Source organism: Myripristis murdjan, chromosome 7 (genome assembly GCF_902150065.1).
Source record: "Myripristis murdjan chromosome 7, fMyrMur1.1, whole genome shotgun sequence".
Taxonomy (NCBI): Eukaryota; Metazoa; Chordata; class Actinopteri; order Holocentriformes; family Holocentridae; genus Myripristis; species Myripristis murdjan.
Window position 1 is genome coordinate 18328908 of NC_043986.1, and position 27571 is coordinate 18356478.

General features: G+C 41.4%; 1 protein-coding gene and 1 long non-coding RNA gene across 3 annotated transcripts; one reads left to right on the forward strand and one right to left on the reverse strand.

The window, feature by feature from the left end:
- Window positions 1-1859: 1859 nt before the first annotated feature.
- slc6a6b (solute carrier family 6 member 6b) lies at window positions 1860-20773 on the reverse strand. Of its 2 annotated transcripts, none has more exons than XM_030055259.1 (14): window positions 20661-20773; window positions 14087-14316; window positions 13846-13980; window positions 11859-12093; window positions 11036-11168; window positions 9620-9754; window positions 8899-9002; window positions 8638-8762; window positions 7007-7119; window positions 5660-5797; window positions 5078-5180; window positions 4350-4450; window positions 3999-4169; window positions 1860-3740 (listed from the first exon to the last, which is right to left on the reverse strand). In XM_030055259.1, the coding sequence occupies exons 2-14, from the start codon at window positions 14313-14315 to the stop codon at window positions 3585-3587; spliced, it is 1878 nt and encodes a 625-aa protein (XP_029911119.1). In that variant the 5' UTR covers window position 14316; window positions 20661-20773; the 3' UTR covers window positions 1860-3584. The 2 variants fall into 2 exon arrangements, with proteins under 2 accessions (XP_029911119.1, XP_029911118.1); XM_030055258.1 differs by lacking the exon at window positions 20661-20773 and adding an exon at window positions 16814-16939.
- Window positions 6506-27287, forward strand: LOC115361698 (uncharacterized). The gene is made up of 4 exons (XR_003928437.1): window positions 6506-6606; window positions 9528-9532; window positions 22592-22597; window positions 27276-27287. It is a non-coding gene; the product is annotated as an uncharacterized LOC115361698 (long non-coding RNA).
- The last annotated feature ends 284 nt before the right edge of the window (window positions 27288-27571 follow it).

Genomic DNA, 27571 nt, shown 5'->3' on the forward strand with positions numbered 1-27571 from the left:
CTGAAATTAAAAATGGGTTTTTGCTCTTGCAGCTCATTTGATACATTATATGGACAAAAGTATTGGGACACACCTCTTAATCATTGAATTCAGATGTTTCATTCAGTCCCATTGCCACAGGTATATAAAATCAAGCACCTTGCCATGCAGTCTGCCTTTACAAACATTTGTGAAAGGATGATTCACTGAATTTGAGCATGGCACTGTGATAGTAATGAAATAGGATGTAACTGTTGCAACAAGCCAGTTTGTGAAATTTTTTCCCTCTGTGATATTCCACCATCAACTGTAGGTGGTATTATAGCAAAGCGGAAGTGTTTAGGAACCACAGCAACACAGCAACAAAGTGGCAGACCACGTAAAGTTACAGAGCTGGGTCACCAAGTGCTGAGACGCATAGTGGGTAAAAGTGGCCAACGCTCTGCTGAGTCAATAACTGCAGAGCTCCAAACCTCCCCTGGTTTTAACATCAGCACAAAAACTGTGAGCTAGGAGCTTCATGGCATGGGTTTCCATGGCTGAGCAGCCACAAGTAAGCCAGTCACCAAACACTATGCCAAGCATCAGATGGAGCGGTGTAAAGCACACCGCCACTGGACTCTTGACCAATCACGCTTCTCTATCTGGCGGTCTGATGGACGAGTCTGGGTTTGGCTAACACCAGGAGAATGTCCCCTGCCTGACTGCACTGTGCCGACTGTAAAGTTTGGTGAAGGAGGGATAATGCTATGGGCTTGTTTTTTGGGGGTCGGCCTCGGCCCCTTAGTTCCAGTGAAGGGAAATCTTAATGCTTCAGCTCACCAAGACATTTTGGACAAATCTAGAGTTCCAACTTTGTGTGAACAGTTTGGGGAAGGCTCTTTTCTGTTCCAGGATGACTGCCCCAGTGCACAAAGCAGCTCCATAAAGGCATGGCTGGCTGAGTTTGGCGTGGAAGAACTTGATTGGCCTGCACAGAGCCCTGACCTCAACCCCATCCAACACCTTTGGGATGAACTAGAATGGAGATTGTGAGCCAGACCCTTTGTTCCAACATCAGTGTCTGACCTCACAAATGAATGGGCAAAAATTCTCACAGACACGCTCCAAAATCTTGTAGAAAGCCTTCCCAGAGGAGTGCAAGCTGTTATAGCTCCAAAGGGAGGACCAACTCCATATTAATGCCTATGGATTTAGAATTGGAAGTCATAAAATGTGCTGTAGGTGTAATGTGTAGGTGGCCCAATACTTTTGTCCACATAGTGTACCATACCCCTATTCAACCATTTGTACCAAATAATAATAATAATAATAAAAATGTTTCTCCAAAAACAAAATCTTCAGGGGTGACTTCATTTTGTATCAGGGTATGTGCGTAAAAAGTCCAACCAATAAAACCATCACAGATATTCAATCCCATCAAATAAAAAACTGCCTTTCCCTAGCTGATATCTGATTGGTTTACACTTTTGAATGAACCCCCGGCTCTCTGTGTTTTGTCCTGCCCTCATATCATATTTCAAAGGGAAATACAGCACCTTAAGGAGGCCAGTTGCTCTCAAATTGGTTTCATTGTGTTTTGCAGAAATCCCCTCTGCTATGCTTAAAGCCGTGGAACCAGGCTTCATCTATGACTTACAAATGCTTCCTTTGTGCTACAACTCTTCCATTCATGACTTTTATCATCGCTAGAATAAAAAATCAAAGTGTTTAAAGATGTGAGCCCTGTCACCAGGTCATGAGTCTTTAAGCCTCATAAGCTGAGAATGTGCGTTGCATGCACTCTAATTAGAAAAGCCGTGCATGTATGAAGAGGAACCGGGCCAGTCCGCCTCTGGGAAATTAAATGCTCAAGAATAAATAAAACGAACACAAACAAATCTGAAGAAAAAGATGTTTATTTTTAATCTATAAAGTAATGATGCAGCGTGCATCTCAAAGGGGACAAATCAGAGACAAAAATACTTTGGTACACTTGATTTTCCAAGAGCTTGTTTTCTTAACACCAGATTGTTATTGACAAAGCAGCACTGCGCTGTGGTGGCTCCTTTACATGCTTTGGGATACAAATTACACACTTATAGTGTTCAATTTTGTAAGTTGTTACCTTATCCAATATCAAAGTCATTTTTAATTTGATAGAGATTTTCAAAAGAGCAGTGAAGGCCATTTCTTTGATGAATATTGCACACTGAAAATTTCATCCAGGCTCACAATAATCAATATTTAGAATACAAATTGCTGACAGTTAAAAATAAGTCATCAGTGATAGTGTTCATACGATGCACAGTATAAAATGGTTACAAAAAGGCATATGTGATTTACAAACAATTAAAATTCTAAAATACAGTTGCTTAAACCGAACATGAGAAAGTAGAATCCAGTGGTAGTTTTGCATGATACAGATATTTAACAGAGCATGTCTGCTATTGAAATGAGCACAACGGAGAGATTTCAGAATTTTTAGAAAAAAAAGAGGAAAAAAAAAGCAATTTGTTATATTTTTTACTTTTATGAGGTTAAGGTTCTCGCAGATCTTACTAGTAGTGAACCAGAATATTTGATGTCAAATTTCTAGTCTGCTTTTTTCTTTCATTGTCTTACCAAGGAGAAACGTAATCCTCTAGATATATATCAAAGTTAACAATATCAAAAAGTTAGAAGCTAAAAATATTTCCTGTGTTGCAAATGTAATTGCAATATTTTGCAACAATAATAATAACAAATACTACAATAAAGGTGAAACTCAACATATAAAGTGCAAAGAGAGGTTTCAATAAATGCACTGGGACGGACTGTGGAAGTCTCAGGCAGTGTACAAATACTCTTAAAATGCCACTTCCCTTTTCTCCTTTCTTCCTCTTTCTTGCCAAGTTTTTCTCCTGTCATTTTTTGAACCTTCTTTGGAGACAGCTCCTCATATGAATGCATTTCTTACAGTATTTGGCCAGGGCCTTGTTTAGTAACTCGAAGGATGTCATGCACGATTAACTATATACACTGCATATTGCCACCTATTATTCAGTCTACATGTTATGGATATGTACTCTACCAAGAGATGTGAGTGGCTTGTGTCCGCCGCTAGCGGAGGTACATTCAATTGCATCTCAAGACGAACAACAACAACAAGAGATTAGAAATTAGCTTGGGCAAGATTACTGCCACAGTAACATTAGGACGTCATCTTAGAAGTTTGCTACCTGTTACACATTTAGTTACACGTTTAGTTTACTGAATTTATGATAAGTGAGAATCTATCTTTTGTCTATCATACCGAAAAAGCAAATTCCTCATCTCTCCGGAATCAACAGAAAGGTAGTAAACATAGAACAACATGTTCTATCTCAAAATACTGCCTAAACTGAGATCAGTGCCAACTACAGCAACAACAATGGTAACGACATCAACAATAATATAGTAAAAAATAAAAAAAAAAATAAAATCAAGAAAAAAAATGACAACAATATATAACTCTCTTCATAGAAACCAAACCAGAATATTTCTAGTGCGAATATATAGACGATGTAAACCTACCACTATCAAAGTTAGCAATTATGATAATAACACAGAAAGCACGTCAATCTTATTCCTCTCACAGAGAGCGCTCACATCATTGTTTCTACAATGGTGTGGGTGGGCTTGATCAAGCCATTGTTCCCATTTGGGTCCAGGGGCTGTGTTAGCTCGCTGCCCTTCAGGCTGTACTCTTTGGGGCGGGAGCTCGCGCCTCCTTTCGCTGGGGCTGCAACTGCTTTGATCCTCTGTTTGTGAGGAAACAGGAGCAGGAGAGATGACAGGGGAGGGAGATCAAAGATTATTGTTGATTTTGTTAGAAATTCAGGGCGTAACATGACTTGTCAGACTTGAATGAACATGCACGCTTATTCACCGTGTATCACACCATTTGCAGTTATTTCATCATGACAAACTCTTCACTATTACACCATATTCATATTTGTGGTTGAAGGCAGATGTGTTTCTCCCACTTAGTGAGTGATAGAAGGGCTGTGCGGACTCACCTCGATCAGGGGTCCCTCAGACTGGAGGATCTTGATGACCATCACCATGGGGATGCAGATCATGGAGGCTAGGGCCAAAGACCAGCCAATTCCGATGGACCAGTCAGGGTACTCATACACCTTGTTATAGGTCAAGGGCTTGTACTTCACCAGGGAGAAGACAAAACAACCCTGGAAGACAAACACACTCTGTTTAACCTGCCAGACCTCACATCTTTATCAATTCAAAGCTGATTCTCAACCTTTCTCCTATGTCATCCCCCCAATTTCCAATCCTTCCATGTTTGTCTCTTGCTGTAAACTATCCAACTCAATAAAATGGAGCCCCAAAAACTGCTGTTTAACTCTTACCATACAGAGGACAGGAGTGATGATGGTCCAGCTCCACTTCATCCATGGATTTGGTCTGTAGCCAATCATATCCTCGATTGCATCATAGAAATTATCGGCTCCTACCAAACAAAAAGTGAGTAAAGGGGTGAGGCATTGCGTATTTTTTTGCATGGTTGGCCTGAGTAATGATTAGACTAAATTGTTTCGAAAGCAGTATCTTCATCACCTTTGCGTCACCTTTGTAAAAGTACAGGATGTGCTACCCCCATTGCCTTTCGACCTCCCCTAAACTGCTGTTTCCATAGAATCGTGTATCATGTTACAAACAATCCCTGCACTGTTTTTCATGAAATGGAGCCAGATTTGACTTACATAAAACACAAGTACTAACTGGTAAGCTCCTTTGTGATACTGCCTCATTCAAATGTCAGTATGCATAATATTAGCAGCAATTTTAATAGTGATAAAATAATGCTTCCAAAAGTGGCATCTAGGACACAGAGCCCACGCTCTCCTCCACTGAAAAGGTCACTGTGAAGAGGTGCTGCTGCTCTATGTAATACGCCCACAATGCCTGTGCCAGAAACCAGCTGAAGTTATTTACTATTGACATGGAAAGAAACACAAGGACACCTTTGTTTACCACTATAGGGATCATTTGTGCTGTTTCTAACTCTCTTGGGTCATTACTTTGACTAATGACATGCTTTGGAGCAACTTTTTACAAAGACAAGTGGTTCCCTTACCATAAACCCAGGCTACAGCGATACATTCAAAGAATGCAACCCACAAAAGGCACACACCACTGGCTGCATAGTAGTCAAAGAGTTGAAACACATACATGCCACCCTGAAAAAAGAGAGAAAACAGCATAAATTACTTCTCAGACCTGTACAGAGAGAAAGAAAGTCACAGAGAAAAGGGAAAAGGAAAAGAGGGCATAAAGGCAGAGTGAGAAGGGGCACGTTAATGGAGGGGAGAGTGTGTGTGTGGTGTGTGTGTGGGGGGGGAGTGATACACAAGAATGCTGGCACACTGCCAACGGTGGTAGAGTTGAACAGGTGCTGAGACGTTGTTCAAGTACGGTTAATTGCTAAACGGAAAACGGCATTCCGGATTGTTCCATTGAAACACACAGGATGTGAGTGGTGAGTGTGGCAGAAAACCATATTTGGTCGTGACAATGCTGCAGCCAAAAAGGCAAGTGGAAAGTCTGTGGTGTTATCTGTCGTGTTGATCTGAAGACATCAAGTTGTTTTTTTTTTTGGTTTTTTTTTTGCGGGTGTTACAGTGCAGAGGCCCAGTGAAGTTACTGTTGGTGAACTTACTTCCGTTACCATGGTAAGTCCCAGCAGATAGCTTATGCAACACATGACAGCTATAAAGATCTCTCGTCGGTAACCCTTCCTTAGGAGGGATGGATACAGATCCACAATGGAGGTGATCTGTCCTTCCACTTCAACAAACTGTTGGGGACAAAAGCAACCATTAAGTTCTCAGAGGGAAAAAACACAACAAGTCAATGTTTCTTTCTTTCTACATGCAGTTCTTGTTTTGCCTCTACAAACCAGTGATTAGAGAATGAGGACGCTCTTTGTTAGGCAGTAATGAGACTTTAAACAGGGCTCCTCTCTAGAATCCTGGCTCTTGCTACCAAGACACAACAGTAGCGAAACAACAGGAGCAAAACAACAGTGAGTCTCTGTTTCTCTCTCTCCGTCACTCTAACTCTTTGTCCCATGCCACTTCATTGCCTCATAAACTGAATTATTCAAAAACAAACTCTCGTTCAAGTCTCATGGCTTGGGTCGAGCAAAATACTCTGTCTTTATGAGCACGCACCAAGAACATGTGTTTTTTTTTTTTTTTTTTTTCAGCACAAAATCAGACAAAACAATCCTCTCATGGCAATGGCATGTATGTGCGTGCTATGATAACAGCATTTCATTCAGCACCACTAATCTGCATGAAATTTATGGTCAGAAAACGCACCCACACACAGTCGCTGGCACTATTCTCCCGTGGAAATAGCCACACTTGCATGACTATTTACATGTGCTCAAATTTAGAGCATCATCCTGATCTCGCATTTGGCTGAGATGGGTGGTTGGCCATGTGCAGGACTGAGTTAGCACAAGAGTAGAATTACACTTGGAAGCAGGAAATGTGATAGCGGGAGAACCCCTCTGGTGTACACTTGTGTTTTGTCTCCCTAGACTATCTTGTCTTAATCAAGGCTCTTGCTGGTAAGCGAACCTCGAATCAAAGGTACATGGTGACCAAGTGAGCCATTGTGGCGTTTTCTGCCAGCTACAACATTTTAGAATGTGGACCTCATTAATCCCCTTCCCAAACATGATTGATGGTGTTATAAGATCGTAAGGGCAACGTCTGGCAATTTTCACATTCTGTAGTCAGGAGTGGAAGTAAAACTCCGGTGTGGGAATAGACCGGTGTTAAAATACTGTAAAGACCGTTGGGCTACTTTCCCTGCCTGACAGTTATCTGAGACCTTGGAGGTGTTATGTGTGGATCATTGAGGCACTAAATCTGTTTTACACATGAGCTTGCTAAACCTCCCCGGTGTGTCTATGTAAATCATTCTACTGGATACTATACATACATAATATTCTACAGGTTGCGTAAAAGGCTATTACACTCGTTCAAACACTGACCTGACTGTCGAGGCCCAGAAGCAGCAGCATGATAAAGAACAGGATAGCCCAGAAGGTAGGCAGCGGCATCATGGACACAGCCTTAGGATAGGCGATAAAGGCCAGGCCGGGACCTGAAAGGAGAAAAGAGAGGGGATGGGGAGAAGGGGGCAGAGGGCAGAATTAACCTTTTTTGTCTGATTTCAGCTTGGACGATATCAGGGGATCGAAAAAGATAGCGTAAATGCTGTGCTAGAGAGGCTCAGCAGGGTCTGGTGCTGCAACTGTTCTACAGGAAATGTAGTCTAACTTGGCCGACCAGTGAGAGCTGTTGACTAAAAACTGCCTGGCTAGGGTGTTTATTCTTTGTTGGGCCTATGTGCTGGGTGGCTATGAGGAAAAAAAAACCCTCACCAAAGAGAACAGAAGCTACTCGCAGTGTGTTTTGTCATGCTCTAGTACCTTGTGCATTTACTTGCAGGACAAATATTAACAAAGCAGATGAGGTTTTTAGCAAAGCAATACATTAACTCAACAGGATGTGATGAGAGCATTTAACACAAAGTCAGCAATCACATGAAGTAATGACTGAATCGCACAGCTGAGCAAAATGCATTTACATAGACAATCTGCTTTCATTTATGATTTTATTCTCTGTATTTGCATGTATGGTGAAATATAATGGCGACCAAAATGAATAAATAACATGTACACATTGATATGCCACTTCACTGCTACTGTATTTCTGTGTTTGTACCTGTCATTGTGATACAGCCATAGAGGAGTTTGATTTTACATCATAAGATTCAAGTTCCAGTCTAAAGATAGCAAGAGTTTAATTTTAACTGAACAGGGCGAGCATGCTGAAAGAAGATGCATCTCCTTCAAAGTCCACATAGAGTAACAAGGAAGGCAGAAACAGAAACGATGAAGTCCACCTCAGGAGATCCACAGCTTGTTACAGAACTGGGCTTACAGTGCATTGCTGTTGGTCAGAGATACCACTAGCGGTGAGCACAGCACATATGCTGTATGATCCAACACAATAATGACAATGTCAATTTTTATTCATGACAAACTGGACACTGCAAAGAGTGCCACTATAAGGAGTTGCTCTTTTGCAACAGATCACAGAGACTACTGTGATATTGTTAGCTGGAAGCTGTAAATCCTCATGGTGCCAATCTTCTTATTAATGTCCCCTGGACAAAAGATGTAAAGCTTGAATGTGGGACATGAGGACAACATGACCTTTAAGTGTGGGTGGCTGTGTATGGTGCACCTGGAGTATTGATGAAGACCCAATGCAGGAGCTCTTTAACCCCACAGTTCATTGTGCAGCAGTGGCTAAAACACACAGCACTTGACCAATGAAGTCAAATCTGTCCTCAGAAGAGGTGGAACATAGATCATACCGAAGCAATAATTCTGTTTCTTTGAGGCTGAGACTATTCAAGGAGTGTGCAATTGCCGATACCTCTACATTTCAGCATCATCGTTTCCGGGAGTTTAATTACGTGCTTTTTTCCCCCCTCAGTTAAATTTGCTGTTGTTTGAATAGTTCACTTCTAAGATTCCAATTGTCTTGTTTCTTGTCTTTGTTTGGCAGCAGTGCCCACCATCACTGCCACCATCACCTTGGACCCTCGTACCTGACTCTGCCACATCGGCAATGTCCACCCCTTGCTCTTGTGCCATGAAGCCCAGGACGGAAAATATTGCGAAGCCAGACACAAAACTGGTACCGCTGTTGAGGCCTCCCAGCAGCAAACAGTCCCTATGTCACACATATGTCATGGAGGTTGTTAATTAACACAGACGGAACCGAAGTTCCCATTTCTTTCACGCAACCGTCTCTGACACGTGTTGCTGTCACTACTACACTCCCCCTGCCCCCTGGTAACACAACTCACCTGTAGCAGTTGTATTTGTATTTGTTGTAGCTCCCCAGAGATGTCATGGCCCCCAAGCAAATGGCATAGGAGAAGAAAATCTGGGTTCCCGCATCAATCCACACCTGAGGTGTTAGCAGCGGAAGAAGACACAGTGAGTTCAGGTCAGTTCAGTTTGATAAGCATGTCCTAGGGGCATCCTCATTACCATCTGATTTTCACTGTGTTTCTCAGATTAGGCTAGGTTAACCTCCTGAGATTTGGGCTAAAATTGAATTTACCGCCTTGGAAATGTTATCATGAGCACTTTATAGTTTGCTGATAAAATGTACACACCATTGCTCACACTGGGAAAACAAGATCTTGATTAAACATACTGCCACCACTAATCAAATTGAATTGTAATTCAATAACAGAAACAGCACTTTGCACAACAACAAGGCTAGGTCAGAAAACATCACATCAACACAGAAAACAGCAAAAACAGCTCATTTCATTTATGTATTGGTAGAAAGAGAGCAATGGTGATATCCTGGTGATCTTATTAGAAACCTCATGAAACCCATGTACTCTGTGTGCCATAGTTAAAATTTATTTCTTTCAAAGCTTTATTTCTGCAGGACACATGGGGACTAGTCAGTGTCATTTAGGTTGAGTTGAAGTAGGGTAGCTGAGGTTCTGATAGAGAAAGAGGAAGAGCACCGGAGAGATTTGGAGCAGCATGTCTGGTTTTAGACCCTACCTCTGGATCCTGTAGGCGGGTCAGGTCAGGATAAAGGTAAAATTTGATCCCTTCAGCTGCTCCAGGCAGGGTCACCCCACGCACCAGCAGCACAATCAGCATGACAAACGGGAAAGTCGCTGTTATGTACACCACCTAGGCAAAAAAAAAAAAAAAAAAAAAAGCCATTATAAGCAAAAACGCGTTTTTAATGACAAATATACATTTACACTTTAATTATCTATGATATATGATGAAGTCCCTGTGGTAAACCCTTCCACTTATGCAACTGTTTCCACTGTTGGACAAATACATTCAATTCTTATTATGAGATTCAGTGACTCGGAAGCAGATTTACAACTACTTCAAACTGTTTTTGTTACTGATCATTATGTATGTAAAGATTACCTGGATGCTAATTGTTGTTTATTATCAATGTAGCACACACTGAATACTGAATAACTGCTGCCATTTGAAAAAGTATAGGAGCTCTGTGAATCAGTGGTGCATACCATGTAGCAAAGTGGTCCACCCAAATAAGTTATTGTTAGAAAAATGTGCTGCCTATCTTAGTGCCAGTATACAATGTTCGAACATAGGGTTCTCATGTATCTTCTTGTTGTCCATGGTCACTCTCACCATAGAATGTAGCATATTGCACCATGGCATCTTGCACTGCACCCAACTTATTTCACTTCCTAGATGAGCCTCCATGGCAACAATGACGTGTATGGCTGGCAACAATGTATGACTGGACAACAATCATGCACATAAAGACTCACATGCTCAACCTTTTCTTCAGATAACTCTGTACTATTGTACTGACTTGTCTCCTTGCTGCAAGAGAAATAAACGCAACTGCTTTGACTTCGGCGACTCCATGTTCATTTAAGAATTCTCCCAACAGTTATCCAGTATAGCACCAAAAAAAAAAAAAAAAAAAAGATAAGTGGTATACTTTGATGTTTGCTCACTTTCTCAATGAATGTGTTTAAGGTAAAGGTATATGAGTGAAGATTTTCACAGTACACTTTGTGTTTTAAATAACGAAAATAAACTACAGGAAGGTTTTATTTTAAAGCAGTTCACAAAGGAGAAAGCTGATCCATTTCCTTTCAAGCCACAAAGTTCCCTCATGTGGTTTCTCCATGGTGTTGGCTTTGGCCCAGAGACTGTCCTACTAACAGAAACACAGGGAGAGGGCTAAAGGGCTGAAGTCAACTGTATACAGTCGACAGTGAGTCTGGCCAAAAACTAACATCCAGCACAGTGCAGCTGACTGTGCCTCTAAATCAAACAAATTAACCTGGCTTCCAGACATTTATGCTTTCTGTGAACAACAGTGTTTCATCACTTGCTTGTCAGGTTTAAACCGAAGGCCACCCGGCATCCAGGCAACACAACAAGCACAGCATGTTTCTGCACCACAGCACTCACTTTCCCAGTGGACTTGACTCCCTTCCAGATGCAAAAGAAGCAGATAACCCACACTGCCAGGAGACACAAGGCCAGGTCCCACTTCAAGGGCCCGACGTCATCGATCCCAGAGGAGATGCTCAGGACATTGCGTCTACAGAGGACAGAGAGCCACACAGCAGGTTAATGGCAGCCTGAGGGAGCATGCCGACTCACCGCACAGACACACTCAAAGCAAGTTATGTTTCATTACAGTAAAAACATCCCAGGAAGTGATATTGAACAGTGTGACTGGACAAGGAGTAAAAGAATCGTGATCTCAGAGGCTCATCAAAAATAAAAGATACACAAAAAAGCCTTTTGCCATCCCTCACACTGTTCTGTGGGGTTTTTTTTGCATGAATTAACAATTCATATGCAATACACCCTAATGAGCTGAAATCATCACATGCTAATTTTTAACACAGAAAGCATGCAGAAAAAAATGAAGAAGAGATTTGGATTTCCAGATGGTATTTTAGTTAGACAGATGATTGGATTTCTAAAAGGGAAAAAAAAAGAAATGTGCACATGGGACTAGACTCAACACATAGGCATGGAACAAGATGTGCTTATAAAAGTGAACAGGAAATTTGCCTGTTCAAACATTCTGTATTTAGGCAGGCGCGAGGGAAATGGGTAGCGTTACCTCTCTGTATTTGTTTATGTATGTACTGCACGCTGCTGCCCTTTTCACTGGATGTACTGTGTACAAGTATGTTTATTACACGTGTTTTGCGTGTGCGTGTACATGAGTGTGTGTGTGCGTGTGTATGTGAGAGCGCTGCTGTCAGTGGGTACTCACTCCCAGAATTCAGTGACAGGGGAGGTAAAGTTGGTGACATTGGCTGCCAGCCAGAGGGTCTTGTTCTTGCGGACTGTGTCCTCCACACAGTTGTCTGTGTTCCAGGGCTGCTTGCATTTTGCCCAGGGGAGCTCAGGCTGAAAGCACTGAAACAGGTAGTAGAGTCCCCAGGCCAAGATCACGATGTAGTAGATGTTCAGCAGAGATACAATCACGATGGAAGCGTAGCCGATACCTGCAGAGAGGAGAAAGAGACATCAGATTTCACTATTGGCTCACAAAACATCCTTGAGCTTCAAGGGGGAAAAAATGGCATGATAAAAGAGAAGTTAGGAATGTTGTGTTTGTAGTATGGTGGTTTACTTTATTGCAAGGAATCATGAAATTAATGAAACTGCTAGATGTGCAGTAGAGTTGGCTGATTAAAAGCCTTAGAAGCAATCTAGCACCCATTACAGGAAAAGCTAAGCCACTGCCTTTGCTCTGTGCTCTGATTCAGTCAGAAGAATTTAAAACCAGTGTATTTCCGCTAACATGGATAATAAGTAACTCTTCAGTCCCTTTTTTTTTCTAAAAGAGAAACTTTCCATGCTTGAGCCCACTATCTTCTGTGACAATGGCTGTAGTGTTTGTAAGCTATTTTTAGATGACTTTGCTGTGAATCTGGACACAGAAATCCTCCGTACTCTTCCACTCCTCATGAGTATTTTTATACTCATCACCTCTGTAAACCTCCCCCTCCTCCCCCTCTTCATTCCCACATTCCACATGCAAACTGATAGACAAGTCAATCCTGTGACAGAGGCATGTGTATGCGTGTCTGTGTGTGTCTATGGATGAGTGTGTGTATGCGCATTTGAGGAAACTTGGTGGGGAACGTCATGCTCTCTCGGTGTGACAAAAACTCTTGGGGAGGGCGAACAATGACAACTTGCAATAGGCCAGTTTGCTTCTACCGATGGACTTTTCTCCTCCCAGCACAGACGCGGTGCCAGATGGACACACAGGAGCCGCAGCGTTCCTCGAATAGCCGAGACCATCAACAGCTGCTGGAGATCTGGTGCCACCCAGTCCTTGTCTTCAGCTGTAGGGAACAGCTGAAGTATAGTTTCCTCTTCTTTCATGTGAGGTCTCGTGTGAACATGAATAAGAGCGTCATGGCAGCTGCTGGGGCTGTGGCGTAACCATACTTGTCTTCAGCTGTCAGTCTTACCTGCAGTGCTGCTGTCAGTTAAACTGGTAGCACACTATGGTGTCATGTAATACCAGTAAAAATGAAATCTTGCACAATGTGGTCAAGGTATATTTCCTAGGAGCAAAGTTGCCACAAAACAACATGGATCCATACTGCGGCTGTAAGTCAAAAGCTGTAATGTTTCCAAAGATGTTTGTGCCTTTATGCATGCAGACCTACTGCATGAGACTGTATCCATTGCTAGGCAACTTCAGTTAGGTGATTTTTTTTCGCCCCCTAGTCTGTTTCCATGGCAACCAAGAACTCAGCAATCCGTTACACACCCAGACTGGCAAGTGCAGGGATGACGATGTGCTTTTGTGTGCAGTTTTGTGCAGTGTGTGTCTGTGTGCGCACATTATATATGCCTATGCCCTATTTGAAGCCGGTCAATGGCCATCATTTCTGAGGGGCTAGTGCTCTTTTTCAGCTGTGCTAAGTGAATGTCTTTCACAAGGCACAGAGCAGCCTAATGAAGTAAGAGCCGTCCAATAAACCGGGAGGCACACCTCAGCAGAACAACATGTCTGTACACAAAGTCTGGCACAACGGATACAGGACTGAAACGGACAGAAATCAGTACAGATTGTGATCTGTGCATTAGGGCAAAATTTTTGCACAGACCAGCAAGGCCACCGCTCAAGGCTAGATATTAAATATTCTTGGTGGGGTGGATGGTGGATGGGTGCGGTCATGTGATGCGGAGCCAGTATTTCTGCTGTGCTCAAACAGTATTCATGTGTGTGGACTGACCGGTGAAGATGGGGCAGAGCTTGGCCCAGCAGGTGATCCCTCCCTCAGAGGTGTACTGGCCCAGTGCAACCTCCAGGAAGAACACAGGCAGGCCACCACCAAACAAGAAGATGAAATAGGGGATGAGAAACGCACCTGGAAAATAAACAGAAAGAAAGGTGACCCATCAGCTCAATGTAACATGTATCCTTTTGTTCTTCTTGTGTTGGTCTTACTCTGGACCAATTTTCTGGCTGCCTACCTCCACCATTTTTATAGCAAAGGTACGGGAACCGCCAGACATTTCCTAAACCGACGAAACCGCCAGCCACAGACAGGACAAAGTCGAGCTTGCTGGCCCACTTCTCCCTCTGAGGAGGCTTGCCCTCAGCTTCGTCCTCGGGCCGCGTGCCTGGGCTCTTCCCTGGTGAAGGTTTCAGGGTGTCCTTGTGGAAATCCTTCAAACATTGGAGCTTCTCTTTTTGTGCCATGCTGTAGGGAGCAAAAAACAGGAAGGGCTGTTAAGGTTCAAGAAGCAACAAGAGGACAGAGAGAGATAGAGAGAGAGAGAGAGAGAGAGAGAGAGGAAGTAAGCGAGTTACACAGAGAGTCAGACAGACGTGAGCTGGATAAGACAGATAGGAGGGGCATTAGGGAGATAATGCTGTCTCCTGATTGTGTTACAACGCACTGCTGTATAACCATTGTGTGCGCGATATACAGCACTACATTGCTAATCTTGCTAATCCAAACCACTCGAGAATGGAGGTCATTCAAACAAGACAAATATTCCAGCAACAGTGAAATAGCGAGCAAAACTGCAACCAAAAAAGTAAGCACACATACACAGATGCAATTTTTCAGATGAAATTCAAATTTTGGCTATCAGTAAAAAAAATTACAACAGTCTCACAGTTAATACAACATATTATGCATCACTGATATTATTCAGTATATCCACTGGAACAAATATTGAGTACAGATGTCTGGGATTTGGATGACTATGCTTCTACTGCTGACATGACTGAGGAAAGAGATCAAACGAGGCCTGCCACATTATTATCCACTGTATTTTTCTGTCTATGCCGCATACATGTATTCATAAGAAACTGGAATAGCAGTTAGTGCTGCTTCTGTGGATGAACAAAATGTTTTCGTTTTATGCCTAAATTGCTATTTTATTAATAAGCTGCCATCTCCAAAGCAGACAAAGAGCCCACATGACAACAAAATCACCATGGGGACAGCAGCTTCAAAGCCATTTCAATGGTTTGATGACATTACAGATTAGATCCCTGTTTTCTGACTTTAAATTTTGTTTGAAGGTGGACTTTGCTTTAATGTTCTCCGCTCAGCTGGGGGCGCATTGTCTCTGCGGCAAAAGGAAGGGAATGTTTGAATACGTTCCATGCCTGTGAGACCTCAACTGAACTCGAAGGAGAGTTGTGGAACACTATAAAGAGAAACTTTCCCTTACGCTATAGTATGAGCAACTAGTTGGTCCAATGTAATCCAAATTTAGAGAAGCAGATATCCCCCTGCATTCCCGAAGCCTTGGCTGTGCTTGATATAAGAGCTTAAATTCACCGAGTGTTTACACTGTAAACTGCCTTTCCAAGAAAGACAGGATTTGTTATTACTGACTTAGGTATCACATTTCCCAGCAGGAGCCAAAGAGGAGTGAAGAGCTCAAACCGTAATAGGGCAGGAATAACTGCGTAAGAAATTACTTTGACATGCTGAGACCCAATGTGACTTATGCTTCCTGTTGGAATATAATGAAGGTCTCTAAATAAAACAGGGAAAGTAAAAAAGCCTATGATTAATTGTAAGCTAGGTAATTAATTGTAATACTAGTGGGAAAGGTTTCCTCTCTTCTTTTGAAGCTGGCTCAGGCAGAAAAGTAGTTGGCAGAAACATGGAAACAGAGCAACATCAAAGACTTCCCTTGTACTCTTGTGGGCTCCAAAGTAAATCTGGATTGTGCTGCTCATCGAAACTCAAGTAAAAGTAGAAGACAACCAGCAATTTCTCAGATCTCCAATTCCAACTATCAGCAGATTAATTAGGATTACACACGAGAACACGGAGTTACGATCGCCATAATAATCACAGTGACAACACAGTTTCTCCCAATAGATACTGCACAACACCAAATAAGAGCCCCACCCCCCACACCCCTCGAAAATAAAACAAAATCTACATTTTGAAATGCTGTCTCTCACTCTTTCTAACTTAATTACAGTCCACTGAATCTTGATTCCGCTGACAGAAATTGCACCCTTGAAGAACTTTGTGTCTTTTCTTTTAACGAAGGCTTGAACAACAATCCCCTCGGCTCTCGGCAGACATGCTCTCCCCTCCATCACTTAGTGCACACTCTGTTCTATCATTTTCTAGGTTCCCTCTCTCTCTGTTATGCATGACAAGTCAACTTGAACCGCTTTCCACTCTCAAACCTCATTACATAACTGGATCAGCTCTTGCCCACTCTATTTCTCCTCTCCTCTCTCTCTCTCTCTCTCTCTTGTTTGCTCAGTGTGCTTTCACCTGCTCGGGGCTGGAGGGCTGTCTGTCTGTCGGATAAGACTTAAGGCAAACAGTCCTTGGGATCAGCCATGTGACCCAGACACCCTTGACCAGAAATTCTCTATCCTTAATAAAAACATCTCAACACAACATCACTATCGCTATCAGTCTGACTGAGACAACACTTTAGATCACTTAGTTTTTCTGCTTAACGATCTTTTGCCAGCAAAATCCACAGCGTGAGCAGAATCTGATCCCATCCAAATTACAATGAATTGTGTTTCAACGTTTAACTCATGGAGAGACTATTATAATATAAACCAAGACATTACAATGATTTTTATTTTTTTTCTTTGACCGTTACTAAATCCTCTCTAGGAGGAAAAACCTAAACTAAACACATGCAGACACATTTAAAAATCTAATATATAATGTCAGCAAAGCAATTTGAAAAACTTACATTTCCTTCATGGCTGCAACTATGTATAGGGTGCCGCTCTCTCAGCTGTCACCATTCCTCTGTACTGAATGCCTTTATGCCAACACAGTTCACAAGAAGTGGAGCTGACAGCATGGCCCGCCCCTCGGCTAAAGACAATTAAGTCCTACGTGGAGATTGGACACAGCCTCGCAGTGACAGGCAAGTCAGATAGTAACGTGTGGACTGTAAATTTCCACTTCCAACTCCCTGCCCACAAAACATACACACAGCCAGGGATTGGGGGGGTGGGGAGGTGGGGGGGATAAGCGCCATGCCCTCTATGTGTCTCACACACGCGCGCGCGCACACACCTCTTATTCATACTGGAGAGACAGAGGACAAGGGACACAGAGAGAAAAAGGTGGGCTAACCAAATGGACAAAACATAGTAGATCTGGATCAAATGGATGAACTGAAGGCAGGACAAAGTTTTGTTGCTGCTTCTTTTTTTATTGTCACCCTCATGGCACTAGAATGTTAAACATACTTTTATGACTGTGTGTCATTTCACATCACAGCACAACTTCCAAACATCTTTCTGGAGGCTATTTTTAATGTATGAATATACTGTGATAATTGCTGGCATGTGGCGCCGCCAGGAAGTATTTCAGAGATATTTGGGATCATTGTCCTCCACTGTGACATGACACGTGGTGAGCTATCTGGAAAATGTAAACTAGTACAGTAAAACCCTATAACAATGCCTAATAAGGCAACGTGTCCTCTCCAGCTCTCTACCGACTGTTTTGATACCTTACACTGGTAAAAGAGCTAAAAATGGCTTGACAATAGCTGGAATAGCAAAGTAAATTAAAAACTGGTAAATTTGTCTGCAGGATTTGCACAGCTAAAATAGGGGAGAGGGCTCAGCTGGTGGTAAGTTGTCTCTTAAACACTGCAGACACACACCTTTGACACCTCTTAATTTTAAATGATGTAATAATCCATAATATTTTGGTCAGCAAGCTCTGTGCTCTATTTCGGTAGTGTAATATTTGATCATTCACTGCAAGTTACCATGGATTTTGTGTGGTGTGGTGAAGTGCCAGCAGGGTAGACGGTGGTGACAGAAATCCTGTTTCATGAGAATCACCTGGTGAATCACTTGATATCATGAAGTCAAACCAAATTTTCCACAGGTGAAGAATAACAGATTGATACCTCACTGTTTGTCCTTGTCCCAAACAACTGACAGCCTGTGAAAGTCTGTGAAAATTATGCCAGTGATTCACAAAAAGGTGCATAATGCTTGAATTTAAATACTCTGTCTGCATAGTTTAACTACCAATAACACACTATGCCCCTTCAACTTATTATAATGTCCAAACCGCAGAGAAAACTAGCTCAATCCTGTTTATTTTCCTTCTAAAATGATTTCTCTTTGGCCAGTCCCACCCCAAACCCCTCCACTGGGTAACAGTGCAGGCTTGATTATGTAATGTTAAAGATTTATGGGTTTGGACTGTTTGTCTTGGCTCTGAAATGTATGCCTCTAAGAAGGTCAATTTTTCACAAAAAAAAGAAGAAAAACATCCATAGAGTTAAGAGTGCGTCTGTGCTGATAAAGGTTTAGTACGGGAAAAGCATATTTGTGTGCGGGGGTGTGAGAGACCAAGTATTTGTGACTGACTTTGTGTTTTATTTCTGAGAAGTATCTAAAAAAGGGGAACAAGTCCAAGTACTAACAGTGCAGCTCAAAAACAGTCCTTGAAACTCAGTGACTACAACAGTAAAGTTGTTACATATTACTGTTTGATTGAATAATTCATTTTACAAAATTTTCACAGTAGGTAGTGTCTAGTAAAAACAAATAAAATACAATGGTAATTCACATTACAGCCAATATTTTCACAGCACCGCAAAGCATCATCTGGACAAAATTACATAATGTTCTGCCAGTCCCTGCAAACTGTTGGGCGTTTTACATAAAAATAGATTTAATGAATGAAGGGGAACACAGACAGACAAACAGAAACACAAAACAGTTTGGTAAAAACACAATGTCAGAGGTGGAATGGTCTTCAGTTTTTGACAATCTGACAGCTTGGGTGTCACTTACGTTGATATAGAGGGTCCCAAACTTGTTTCATGCCATTGATCCATTGTTGTAGTGACAACTGATAGGGTGGGTGTGTATTACTAAGGAGGAACTGGGTACTTTATCCTATAGGGCAGGGCAGCATATCCATATTATATTGACATCGTGATAGAAGACTAGCTATCTTCTGGATTTTCGATATTGTAATATCACAATATAAAGCTTGTATTTCCTCGTTTTAAAGGCTGCATTCCAGTAAAAGGATTCAATTTTATGAACTTCAAGCTGCTTGGTCACTATATCCACATTACCAATGAAATCAAAAAATCTCATTGTGTAACTACTGTGTAAAATCACAGTCATTCCTACAGTATCACCACAATATTAGTATAGAGGTATGTTGTCAAAAATATTGTGATATTTGATTCTGTCCACATCACTCAGCTGGACCCTCCTATATATTTCATTGTCCATTATGGGTGATCAGCGGGTATACTCTAAAGTACCAGAAAAAGAAGTGTACTCTATATATCCACGTATATACCTGCAACTACCCCCTAACAGACTGAACCCTGTTTATAAGATTTTGTCCCCAGGAATGCCATCAGAGAAGATTATTCTGATTAATATGACTGTGCAGAATGGCTAAATGATCCAACAGCAGAGATTGAGGGTGAAACCTATCACATGTAGCCTATTTTTATCCATAAACGGCCTCATTGTTGCGATATAATGGGTAAAATAACACTTGAGACTCCAGTGGGCGAGATGAGGGGGAAATCGCCTCTCAGTTTTTCCTTGGGACCCCCAGGGAAGCCCTCTCCGGACCCCGGGCGGTCCCCGGGGGCCAGTTTAGGAACCTCTGGAGGCATAGCAGCCCACCTGTCACAGAGATCAGGCACACCGAGCGCCTAAAATACTAAAGGGGTGTACTGGGGGGGTTACAACAGGACACGCCTCGATCAATCATATACTGGACGGGCGGGGACAATAGAAGTAGGTTAAGCATGTGCAGCTAAGCATAAGATATAACCCAGTAAACGTCTTAGGCAGTCGGAACTAGTTCAGCCGACTCCCAACCTCCTCCGAGGCGCACAGCGGTCCCCATCCTGAAATATGGACATTCATTCATTCATTCATACTGGGAGGGACAGACACGTGGGAGAGGCAAGGAGAGAGACAGGGGGGCATCGGGGGGGATGAGAAGACAATAAATCTAATCTAGTCCAGCCATTTGCGCGACTCCATTTGTCCCACATCAGGAAAAACGCCCCTGTCAGAGCCGGGTACACCTGAACCCACCAAACACAGGATGGGGGATCGCAGGTTTTATCCGCTATTAGAGGAGGGAACGGGGTTAAAGGGCAATAGATGCATTGCTTTAAGTAGAAAACACACCCACTGAATAAATATCATTTACTTCAGTTGTTTGCAAAGTAGGCTAAAACGGAATCCATTCAATATCATCATCATGAACATCATTCAGGACACAGCATCACTTCAAAAAAAAAAAAAAAAAGTGTGAGATAATCTGTTGCCCAAATATCAGCGGATAAAAAAGAATCAGCATGTCATAAGCTCCTGTCCAAGCTTAAAACACTGTAACAAAGGCATTGTCTGACTGACAGCCTATCATGGTCAAAATCACACGGAGCTATAAAGCCATTTTAGTCTGCATACTGTCTTCTATCAGATATTTATTTTGTAGCTTTCAAATAAACCATCACCCATGCAAGTATAACCCCATTTCTTACACTGATTTGATATGGAAAGAAGATGCCGGATTACCTGTCAGTTTATTTATTGAGCTCTCTGTTGTTCCTTGTGTTGCCCGGTGAGCGCTGGATGAAATAATTTCATCGAGATATTTTCTGTGTGACCTTTGTTTCTCTGAGCTGGTGCGCGTTTAATTTCAGTTTGAGTGGAAAATCACCAGCTTCATGCAACAGGAGACCTGATTCTTAAAGCGACAGGTTCCCCTCGCCGCCCCTCACCTTATTTTCCTAATAGTTCAACCATTAGTTACCAGCAAATGACACAAGTAAAATATGCCCGGCTTGTCTATCTTGCTATTTTGTGCACTAAATAGGCTATTGATAATATTTATAATAATGATCAATAACTAAAAATGTATAAATATATATCGCGTCAAGACTAATTGAGGGCACGTTTAAAGCTTGAAAATACACAAAAGACGACCAGCATGTATTTAAAATAGCCCAAAAATACGTTTTGGATATTGCAGATATCTGGTTGTCTGCAACAGCGAACAGCAATCCAAAACACTTTTAGATTTAAGGATAGAGATGTAGGCAATAATAAATGTTATGCAATGTTTTTGCAATACAGCTATAAACATAAATTTTAATATACACAGCCTGGGATGTGTTTTTGCAAAATAGAAGACATTATAGCCAGCAGCAGTGTATCACAAGCAAAGCTAAACATAAACTCTGCAACCTAACAAAGAGTACAAAAGGCACCATTCACATGTTTGACAAGGCTTGGATGTATTAGTTCATTGCACTATAGTAGTTTACAATCTTAATCTGGGTGCACCAGCACCAAACAGATGGCAAGGCCACGTGTTGTGTTGACTTTCTATGTCATGTATTGCTGCTAACGTGTTTTTAGGAGTGCAGTCAGAGGGAGACAGTGCCCACCAACACACAATGAGCTCTGCTCCTCCTCACCCAGAACGTATGGTACAGTATGTCCATGCCATGTATGTAAATTATGCATTGTTACAGTTATTTCAGTGTCTCACACTTTGTACTTCACTATACAAATAGAATGTGGTTAGTCATTCAAGTCAGCTTTAAATAGGTTATCATTTTACATTTCATCAACCTTGGCCAGGTCCTCAAACAAGACGCATTTACCTAACAAGGGCTGAACGTATTGAACCAACAAAGAAGCAGCAGTGGGAAGCATGTGTTGTGCAATTTCATGCATTTTTTTTTTTTTAACTCTTGTCAAATCATTACCCGTTTTGGCCTATATCAAATTATGGGGAAGAAGAAATGACTTAGTTCCCTTTTGTGAAATGTGGCCTATATTTTTTATTTGCATGCTTAGTTATGTGAATCACAAGCAACATTTCAGCTCTTGGTAAGCAAAGTTTATTTCAAAGCCACCCAGTCCCCTGAGTTTCAGTGATGTTTTCCCTGCAGAGAACAAAAGCTCTGTCAGCAGGACCAACTGCTTTCTGACGCCTAAAGGGGAAATGGCCAAGAAACAGGAAAGCAACTGAACAAAAAAAAAAAAAAGAAAAGAGAAAAGAAAAGAAAAGAAAAGAAAAGAAAAGAAAAGAAAAGAGAAAAGAAAAGAAAAGAAAAAAATGCTTGTTTGGACACTCACAGTTTGCAGCTGTGACAAAAACCTAACTTGAATCTAAAGTAGCTGAACATGTCACAAGAAACGAAACCCTTTTCTATCTAACTTGTTTGCAGCGTGCTCACAATAATAGGCAAGACTTGAGGTAGACAAAGGACTCGTGACATAAAGCAAACACTGTAATAAAATTGGGCGATGTTTCTCAAGATATTTATGGCCACATAACAATAAAAACATGTCACAGCGGAACAATATGCTCGCGGTTTTTACAGCTCTCATAAAGTCATGCTCATATTTAGTTTCATTCCTGTGATTCAGTGACTAATGAGTCAGCGACACACAGCAGCTTTGTATGCAAAACCGTTTCTATTAACAGAAGCAAGTATGTTGTCCAGTGGTCTTCCATGTCAGCCTTGTTGTCTGTGTTAAGTTAGGGGCAGGAGGTCTTTGTCCAGGATAGATTTAGCCTTTTGTTAGAGGTCTGTCTAAGGGCAGACCAGTCACATGGTAGCGGTGTAATCCTGTCTCACATGCAGACGCTGTCTGTGTCTTCCTGCAGAGCTGCCCATGTTCTGTACAGGCAACCTTGTGACTCACCTCAGGTGGGGCATTATATTGCACTATACACAAACACACAAACAGATAGACACGTGGTGAGTGACCCAGATGTAGATGCAGACATGCACCAGAACAAACACTAATATACATACAGGTTGTTCCTGCAGCACGCCAAGCGGTTTCTCCCACATTTGCATTTTGGAAAGGCCATGAACGTTCGCGTTATCGAAGATAAAAGGGAGAGGACCGCTGTTTGCATGCTTGTCTGTGTTTTGGCAGCTAGTGCTTACTGTGAGCATGTAAGGTTTAATCCCATATTACTGAGCCTAAGTCATGTGAATGTAAGCATCTGACTGTCACACACTGCCAAGAGGAGCTTCGATGCAGGGCGCTGAGATAAACAGACTTTCCCATAGTTAAGCCTGCATTGTGATCACTGCTGATGAAATTTTACAGACATCGTCAGCCTGGTATTTACACGACATGACATTTGAAATGTGCGGACAAAGTGAATGACTTCTAAACCCTGCTCATCTCAGGACAATCCTGTAAAGAGATCTTCAGTTTGGATCATGTGTGGGTAGTCTTTACTGTGTCATTTCTTACATAACAGCTGGCCTCTACACAGTTAGCCTAATGACATGCAAAGGCCAGGTGTCCCCTTGTACCAAGACATGAATCAGTGTTATTATAGGCTATATACATTAGTCTGATTGATACAGTGTAATCAAACATATTGCCTGCATGTTATATCAGTATCTTAGGTAGGGATGTTCTAATTTGTGTATATTCAAACAGAGGAAAATGAAAACAATCAGGCATAAAGTGGGAGGGAGGGTAAAGAAATAAATATGGAGAGGGAGAGAGAGAGAGAGAGAGAGAGAGAGAGAGAGAGAGAGAGAGAGCTTTTCAGGTCAGCCTTTGGCTAAGTATGCAGGCTTACCACTCTCTCTCAGGTGGTAATCCGTAACTAATAGCAAATTAGGATATTGGCAGTGACAGCAGCAGTGAGTTGCGCCTACTGTCTCGTGGGAGGGCATATCAATACTCAGAGACAAGGTCACTAAGTGTGAGGCATATGTGCAGGTGCGTGTGCCAGTGTGCACACAGATCATGGCCGATGCCTTTAAGACCTGCGGGATAGTAGCACTTGATCTTATAGTGTGGAAATTCACCGTATAATCCAGTATGCACAAGAGACTGTGCTTGATTCTAGATGCTAAAAACTGAACCAAACTCCATTCACATCTCATTTTAGTGAATGCAGCTCACCTTGTCAGCTTTACATTACCGCCTGCAGCGCTCTCCATCTGCCCCCAGTGTATTGAAGCCTATATGTTAGCTGGTTAAATGTGGAGTGTGTCATTGAGACGAGCATCTTTCCTGTTTCTGGCAAGACAGGCAGACAGATGGTGGGAATGCAACAGCGCTGCATGTCTTACACACGTCATCCATGGCACCTGAAAGTCATTGGTGAAAATTGATAATGAAAGAGAGACCAGAGAATGCAAGAAAACAACAGAATAAACTACACGTACCCTCAGCGTGGTGCACTAGATGGATGTTGGGTGAAAGTCCATGAAGGCTCAAGAGAAAGAAGCTGTTTCTCCATTTGACTCGTCCCCCTCCGTGGAGGACCTTGTATGAGGTGATGGATGATGCTGTGAAGTCTCAGTGAGTCACAGCATGACTCAAAAGCCAAGAGATTTTACAAATTTTGCTGCCCTCCTTCTATACACACTCAGTGGCCACTTTATTAGGTCCACATTTACAGTCTAATGCAGTTCAATGCAGCAGCTCTGCCATAAATTCTACATTTTAACAAAGTTTATAATGTTCAGTTTTTGTTGACATTGTGGAGAATGTGCACATTTAATTATATGTTATCACTGAGGTTGCAGTTTGCAGAGGTCTTGTACTGGACTACATTATATTGAGAGGTGTTTCTAATTTTTTGTCCTCCCTATTTATATACATGAGGGGGGGGGGCAGAATATTGGAAACACCTCTCAATAAAATGCAGTCCAGTACAACAGCTCTAACTATGAGCTCAGTGCCAAACATAGAAATGAATGAATATCGCTATTACTGTGACAAAAAGAAAACCTGAGCATTATAGGCATAAAAGTAAACATTATGGCAGAACATTAGTATTGGATTGTATTAGATTAAACAGGTGGACCTAATAAAGTGGCCACTGAGTGTATTGTTTGTTTTATATTGTTACTGCAAAAACACATGAATACCATGGAAACAATGTTTACACAGAAGACAGCGCACTGGACACGTCAGAGTCAGTGCTCTCTCAAGCTTGGTATGATTCATAACTAGCACAAGAACAAAATGCAGTGGCTTTGATAGAGACCAATATCCTGTCGTCTTCAATGTAGGCTGCAGCTGCAACTTGGAGATTTTCAGATAACATGCATGTCTGGATGTGGTGCACTGCTCTCAGTAATGCTTGTTGTGTGGTGGTTTATCAAATGACCTAATAGATAAACCTGTTTGTTAATACATGGCAGAGATAACAAGACTTTGACTGCTAGGTATCAAAGATCAAAATGATGAAAAGAAATTAAATGTCGTCAAGGTAGAGCTTGTGTAACTTTTGTGTCATCGCACACCTGACTCATTCTTCCCGAAGGTGTAAATGATTCATGCCTGCTGAAAATTAGCACATTTCAATGAAAAACTATTTGACCAAAAACGGTTTTCTATTTAGTGTTGAGGCAGTACAATGTAAAAAAAAAAAAAAAAAAAAAACAGGCTATTGTGGAAAATAATTCCCAAGGCACTGTTTTCTTTTGATTTTTAAAAAATTATTGAACTGGCTTACCTCCGATGCATTTCTCTCTACAGTATACAAACATCAGTGTAAAAGAATATATCATTGGATTATATGGTATTTGTTTGTTTGTTTGTTTGTTTGTTTTGCCTTTCCTGCTTTGTAGACCATGTTAGCCATGTAGTCCAGTCATTTTATGAAAAAACCTAGGACAAAATGCAAGAGAAAAAAACTCAACTGATCTTGTATCCTCAGTTTGTCCTGAGTGAGGGAAAAAAAAGTCCCAAGAAATCCCATTGGTGGAAAGTTTTGAAAATCGCCTATTTATGACCACATATTACCAAAAAACACTGTATTTAACACACAGGGGAAAGGGGTTCCAAATTTTACTTTCAGATATCACTATAAAAATTCACAAGTTGTTTACACACACAAAGACAAGAAAAAAAGTCAATTACAATTTCTTTGAATTATTCTGTTTACGCATGCATATCACACATTATCTGATTTGATATGCTCTAATAAGGAATACAAGGAATAAATGCCAGAACAGATATTTAAACAGTATGTCCTGTTAGCCTATATAGTAACCTTTTAATTCAAGGTTACTATATATACAGTACCCTTTTAATTCACTGTTATATAGTAACCTTTTAATTCAAGGTTACTATATATATATATATATATATAGTAACCTTTTAATTCACTGTTTAAATACAGTGTTTTTTGGTAATATGTGGTCATAAATAGGTGATTTTCAAAACTTTCCACCAATGGGATTTCTTGGGACTTTTTTTTCCTCACTCAGGACAAACTGAGGATACAAAATCAGTTGAGTTTGCTTCTCTTGCAAATTGTCCTAGGTTGACCCCAATTTTGGCCTAAAATTACTGGACTAATGGTGCAGTGCAGCAATTGCATGCATTATGGTTAGTCCGGATTATGTGTGATTACATGGGCTTGCTTGTAAACTCACAAAGGTGTTCTATGATTCATCGGATGAGTTTAAAAAAAAAAAAAAAAATTCCATTACTGTGCCAGCAATCGAACTGACAGTAACATGGGGGTGAGTCATTGTTTTACCTGATACACACATCAAAAGCATTATACAATCAAGTTGGGAAAAAAAGCCCAAACTGTGAATAGACCTTCATATTTTAAAGCTGAATATCACTGACAGATTTTCTTTTTTTTTTTTTTTTTTTTAATATATAGCTAAGAGAAATGGGATTTTAATTATGTTGTATTTGTGTTTTGGGGGGCATCAAGATGGGTAATGGCTTTCTCTAAACTAAATCTTATGAGTATAGCAGTTTCCAAGATTCAGCCTGTCCCCGCCTCCCGCTGCAACCAGCACAGAGGTGGTATAGAAGTGTTGTTCAGTGGGAACTGTAACTGGGGTCAAAGTGCAAACACACCACACTTCTATCATAGTGGGCTTTGTTTGACTTCTAAAACACAGTCTCCATGGTAATTGAACGCAGAGTCCAGAAATATAAGTTCTTACGTTACATCTCATAAATATTCAGTTGTCCGAGCACTGTGATGTAGATCTGAAGCCCAATAAACTGAACTTTCCCATCCAACCTCCAAAACCAGACTGGGTTGCCTAGGAACAACCATGAGACGTTTGTAAAGGAAGCATGCTGGGGTAATAACTAACTGTGCTGTTTACTGTTGTTTTTTCAATATGTAAGTCCTAAAGACACTGGGCACCAAGCCAGAGGTCTTGTTGTCTAATGGATGGCACTGTTTTTTTCAGCTGAACTGCACTTTAATGTGTCTTAGCAGCAGCTTTGTCTCACAACGTATTCCCTGTTGTGAATTAAGCTTACCCACCATTCTGAACCTTGGGGCTCCATTAAGGTGACATATAGCTCTGCCTTCACCTCGGAGCTGCTTTGAAATGAGAATGATGGAGCCCAGAGGGACGGCAATTATAAACTACATTGCAAGCATGCATACACACACACATACACACACACATGTATGTAACAATACTTTACTATCTATTGACCTT

Excerpts from the sequence above, each read along its gene's own strand:
- slc6a6b (XM_030055258.1), bottom strand. Across the intron at positions 11,169-11,858 it reads CCTGTCACTGAATTCTGGGA|ACGCAATGTCCTGAGCATCT; the intron begins GTGAGTACCCAC and ends TGTCCTCTGTAG. Across the intron at positions 5,181-5,659 it reads GACTTACCATGGTAACGGAA|GGTGGCATGTATGTGTTTCA; the intron begins GTAAGTTCACCA and ends CTCTTTTTTCAG.